The sequence below is a fragment of the Quercus robur genome, chromosome 3 (assembly GCF_932294415.1).
Source record: "Quercus robur chromosome 3, dhQueRobu3.1, whole genome shotgun sequence".
NCBI lineage: Eukaryota > Viridiplantae > Streptophyta > Magnoliopsida > Fagales > Fagaceae > Quercus > Quercus robur.
Window position 1 is genome coordinate 28,068,494 of NC_065536.1, and position 5,818 is coordinate 28,074,311.

The 5,818-nt window shown below is 34.5% G+C and overlaps 1 protein-coding gene across 1 annotated transcript; it reads right to left on the reverse strand.

Moving 5' to 3' along the window:
- Positions 1-1,972: 1,972 nt before the first annotated feature.
- On the reverse strand, positions 1,973-4,993 carry LOC126717693 (plasmodesmata-located protein 6). Its single transcript, XM_050419538.1, has 3 exons — positions 4,028-4,993; positions 2,640-2,765; positions 1,973-2,516 (listed from the first exon to the last, which is right to left on the reverse strand). The coding sequence occupies exons 1-3, from the start codon at positions 4,785-4,787 to the stop codon at positions 2,506-2,508; spliced, it is 897 nt and encodes a 298-aa protein (XP_050275495.1). The 5' UTR covers positions 4,788-4,993; the 3' UTR covers positions 1,973-2,505.
- Positions 4,994-5,818: the final 825 nt, after the last annotated feature.

The following is a 5,818-nucleotide window of genomic DNA, read 5'->3' on the forward strand; positions in this document are numbered from 1 at the left end:
TCATAACTCAACACAATTCAAACCGACGTGCGAATACAAATTGCCGCCCCTACTATCCAATTATTGCTTATTTTGAATTTCATGAGCAAATTTGAAAGCTTAAGCCATCACTTCAACGTTGTTGAATCCAATTGGATTTGGAAGAGTTACAAAGGCAGGTGAAGTAGTGAACTAGAACCATATTACTTTCAAAAGTGGAACGATGTCCCATCATTTTGTTTTTTGTTTTTGTTTTGTTCTGTTTTTTTTTTTTTTTTTTTTTTTTTTTTTTTTTTTTTTTAAATAAAGGAAAAATTGTGGGACTTATCCTTGAATCTCCTCCTCAAAGCCTAATCGTCTAAAAGACTATATCTTTGAATTAATTAATTATGGTAAACGGGCACATTGATGATTGAACTTCTTTTTCTTTTTGGAGAAAAAAGGTTAGAAACTTAGAAACATTAATGATTGAAGTATTGACCCTTAAACTCCTATAAAATTTTGACACACATAGATGGGAAGAGAAGGAAATTTTACGCAAGGAAGATCCCCTGGTTTATATATAAATTCTATTATCAATCTACCCCGTTCGATTTGTCATGCCTGTTGTCACTTCTTTATGACCCATTTGTTAAAGGTTGATCATAATTAATTTCTACTCTTTAGTTGCTTGGTCAATCATAAACTATATGGGGCTTTTGAGTACATTAGCCACATCAATCGTGAATTATTATATAATAGTTTCATCATACACGGGGTACTAATAAAAACACACACAAACACGTTCTAGAGACTTCAAAATCATGATTGAGAAAATATTTTTTTATTTATAATTATTCTTCTTTGCAGCAGGCTGATGATAGAGGATTATAGCAATGGTGCGTGATACAAAGCAGTGAATTGGGACAGAAAAGAAATTGATAAATTAGAAAGCAAAACCCAAAAGCAATGGATAATGGATGAGAGAGAAGATTCTAGGAGGGACACCAAATCACCAATATCATATTGTCTTAATTATTGACTGCTAAATCCATCTTAATTGTCGCTTTTAAATACTAAGTAGTCGTCGGTAATGTAAGCATATAATGATAGTACTAGATAGAGTATTGTTCTAATTATTGTGGGAACCATCATCATTAGACGTCTCTATATACTAGTGAATATTCAAAAACGTTGTTCTTAGACAAAAGAAGCCTTTGGTCAAACATGAGTTGGCAGATACAATCGCACACAGAAAGTAAGATTGATTTGCTTGCCCGTAAAATAATCTTATGACCGACCTTAGAGCTTGGACAACAATTTTCATCACTTTTCTAAGTTTGTGTAAGCTTCCCCTCAAAAAAAGGTCTGTGCAAGCTATAGTTATAATTGGAATAACATCACTTTTATATGAGTTTAATGTCTATCACCGATACCACTTTTATTATACGTTAATCAAAACAACCATATTAGCAATTATGAATGAAAAAGTAAACTTATTGTAATCTTATAGAAGTGAAAATTTAGGCTAGCAAAAAAAAAAAAAAAAAAAAAAAAAAAAAATGCAGCAACATAATCAAGCTACCAAGTAGTACTTTAGCTAATCTGACTTAAGTGCAGCATGATAGTTTCATAAGAATTTCATAAAGGAAAATGAGATCTTGTTTATGAAAAAATAGCTTGATAAAAAAAAACCATTTTTTTGCTACATTTGAAAAAAAACATATGCATTGCTGGAGAATTATATTTTCCCCTCACTTTCCTAGAATTTATTTTTCAGTCTCATCTATTTTTTTCCCCCTAAATAAAGAAGTATTATAAATGCAAAAGAGTAAGCCTCAGAGCATGCCTATTTATCATATCTGAGACCAAAAATTGGGCAAGAAGATTGGAGATAGGAAAGGACCCAAGACTTCAGGGTCCACTCATGTACCAAAACATCATCCAATTCTTTTGTGCTTCAAATGAAAAACAAACTCAGTTGATATGAACCACACAAATGGAAAGCCAAATAGACACAAACAATACCATTAGACTGTAAATATAAAACAAACTGAACATTGAATTGAAAAGAGAATGAACAAATCTGTCAAAATCTAACTTTAAGGACGAAAACAAAGCTAAAGCACTCTAACAGTACCCAACAGAGGCACTAACTGTAGCATCAACAAATGCACTTTTCTCTAAAGCGTTCATAAACCATCATTTTATACACATTAGCAGAAAAGCTAACGCGGCTATAAGACTAACAATAAGTGGTGGTGGGGAGTGTCGAATCTTTGAGCTTTTTCTTCTTATTGCAACTTTTCTTTTTCACTTATTTCAAGGTACCTTTTCTCATACACATCTTTCTATCTACCCTCTCGAGTATTCTTTTAATCTTCAGTGGAAATACCAGAGAAACTTCAAAAAGGTAGGGACCATGACTAAAATAAAATTGAAATAGGTAAAAGACTCTAAAAGAGCCACCGAAAGCCAAATTATTTACCGGAGGAAACAAAGGATGGTGGTGATAGTAGCAATTCAGAATTATTCCCAAATTGTAAATTATTTACGACCTGCAAAAGAAATACAACAAAAGGGTGTTGAGATTTTCGATGTAATGTAATAGAAAGAACAAATTTTCGAACAAAGAAAAAGCACAAAAGGCAGAAAAGAGAGATGAAGAATGATTATAATACCTTTTCCATCGTCGCACAGTTTGTTTAAGAAGGAAATGAATACTATGATCAATGCGACCGCTGCTATGAGTCCAATTATTATTGCAAGAGTCTTCTCAATCTCATCATCATTGCTATTAGTATCATCTACACGAATTGATCAACAACATCAAATGATTAGAACGCATCTCACATTGTCCATATTCACAACTAATGGTATAGTTACCAACCATAAAAATCACTCATCATTATACTAATTTGGGATGGTGTTGAAATTAACATCATTACTTGTGGGATCGAAAATTTCTCGTGTGTCTCTTCCCTTAACAACTTTACTTCATTTTTCACTCAAGGAAAATAATGCATTGACTTCGAGATTGTGTATCAATTCCCCCATTAAGTTGGAAATGTTGGTTTTTAAATTTTGAACCCCATAAAGTTTCAACCATGTAGAAGAACATTAACACACAGATTTGGGACCGATATCAAATCCATCAGCATCGGATTCTATCTTAGTTCCTTAGTGGGGCCTATCTCTCGTGGCATAAAAATTTAGAATTAAGTGCTTTCCAGAAAGCCTTTCTTTTTCATACTTTTATACAAGAAAGTCTAGGCACTTTGGCAATGTTAATCTCTTCTCAAAAACCAACCAGTCAAACATAAGATGTTTGAACAAAATCATAAACAAAACCCAAGTCTCATTTAGGTTTGCCTTTTCACTGTATTTCATAACATGGAAAGAGCAAAACAAAAAGAGAGTATATAATCATCATATTAATATTTGGCACAAGAATATTTGAAACTTCAAACACAAACATGTTCGTAGGAACTCGTTTTTAGGATTCTTTATGCGATAAGACACAAAGTGCTCAATTGTTCAGAGCCACAACAGCAAAATTATATCCGCTCCAAGAATCAACATATTCGGAACAATAATTTAGCGACCTTAATCAATTTTTGCCTAAATCCCGTCAATCACTCCTTAAGTAAAGGAAATGTCAAATGTCAAATGAGTATCACAAAGCAAATATGCACTAATCTAATATCATTACATTAGTACTTCAAAATTAACAAACTCAATTTCATACAAAAACAAACTCCTTTCACTTCCAATCTCCCTCACTCATTACTCAAAGTCATAACACACAAACCAATAATTTTGTTTTTTTCTTTTCTTAGAATAATTTGTGGAACTTACCCAAAATCACCATGCAAACTCATAATTCACCACGCAGTAATTTACATTTCCATGAAGTGAAAAGTAAAAAGTAAATTGAGAAATTATCCAAGAGGGTCTCTAGTAAAATCAATATACTCAAAACCATAATTTATTATTAGGCTAATTAACTAAAGAACCAAAAACCCAAAAATGAGAAACCACCATCCGTGGTGGTGGCGAAACCGCTTACCCTGTCCTCCGGTGGCGCGCGAGCGAACGCCACCTGTCATGTAGCGCACGTAACACTTGGCCAAGTACACATCGCCCCACGCGGTGGCCCCACACTCTGTCCTCAGCCGTCCGATCGCGTCCGAAAGACAATCCTGACACTCGCTCGGACTCAAATCCCCAACACACTGCGCCACACCCTGTACAGCCCCAGAGGTACTAGTCCTGTAACTCTTGTAGGCCCCACCGTCACCGGTCCCTAGATACGCCAGCACAGCATCTCTCCGAGTCAACGCATCAGAGTCGTACCCAAACGACGGTCCACATTTCTTGACAACCTCAGTCTTGTCTTCCACACCTATGAAGTTCGTGTTGTCGTATTTTACCAGACAACCTTCGAGTTGCAACGCGCCGCCGAGCGAGTCGACACAGAGGGTGCCGATTTGGCCCACTGCGATAGATATGCAGTGAGAGCACTCGTTGTTTTGGAGGTCGCCGCGGCATTGGAAGAGGCCGTAGAGGGTGTCTTGTGTGTTGGAGTTTGGGGTGGAGGTGGTGTAGTTGTTGTAGGTGTTGTACATGGCTGAGTTGACCAGGGAGGTGAGTAGCGAGTTGACGTTGTTTTCATAAGGTGAGCCTGGTGTGTACTTCAGCTGAGAACAACCGCCGAAGACGAAGGACTCTGTGGCGGAGTTTGATGGGGTTGTGAGAGTTGATGAGATTGTGATAAGGAAAACGCAGAGAGAAGAGAAAGAAAAAGCTCTGTTATTAGTCACAGACATGTTTGTGTGTGTGTGTGAGAGAGAGAGAGAAAGAGAGAGAATTTGGAGAGGTTGTTGAAGAAGGAGAGGTATGAGTAGTGTGTGTGATTGTGAGTGAGTGAGAGATGAAATGAGAGAGCTTTTGGCCTCTGGCAAAGAGTATGGTTGATTGCTTTGAGGAGAATTTACGTAAGGCACTGAGAAACTTTTTTTTTTTTTTTTTTGAGAATGAAGGCACTGAGAAACTTGATATATGGAACAAGAGCGAGCGTATATAATTATTTTGTGGGTCCTGTTAACATGTGAGTTTAGAGTAATAGTTAATAAATAATTTTTTTTAAATTGATGTTACTCTTAACATAAATATAAAGAATGTCAAAAAATTAATTAATTTTTTATATATAAGAATTTTAAAAAATATTTTTTAAACCAAAACTTTTAGACCATTTGTTAACTATTTTATTACTCCTTTGCAGCCAAAAAAAAAAAAAAAAAAAGTTAGGTCCACAATCTACAGTAATTAAGATTTATTATTATGGATACCTTCATATATACAATTTGGTTTCACTAAAAAAATAGTATAAGAGTAAATGGTATTTTTCCTCCGTCATCTCAGTATTGATCACAACTTAAGTTACATCTAGTGGGATTTTAACAAAAAGTTCAACTACTCAATAATTTTATATTTTACAATAAAGCAATATTATGTCAATCTCAATCCAACAGTTATATTTTATGCTCTATCCATATTTATTATTCATATTGGTTAGAGATGGTGACTTGTATTCTGAAGTATCAACGGTCTTTATTTTAAAGGTCTCATAGGTGAGCATAGTACTGGAGCAAGTTAGCGAGAAAACATATGAACCACCTAAAAATTTTTTTGCTAATTTTTCTCTCATTTTCTCTCTATTTTTAATAATATTGCTAGATTTGAATTTCACCATATGTATAAAATTTTATATTATATATAGATTCATAAAAATGAGGAAAATGTTTTCTTTAATGAACAACAGTACAGAATTTTAATTTAAAAAATGACTTAGAAAGTT

Excerpts from the sequence above, each read along its gene's own strand:
- LOC126717693 (XM_050419538.1), bottom strand. The coding sequence starts at position 4,787 with ATGTCTGTGACTAATAACAGAGCTTTTTCTTTCTCTTCTCTCTGCGTT. Across the intron at positions 2,766-4,027 it reads GCGCGCCACCGGAGGACAGG|ATGATACTAATAGCAATGAT; the intron begins GTAAGCGGTTTC and ends CAATTCGTGTAG.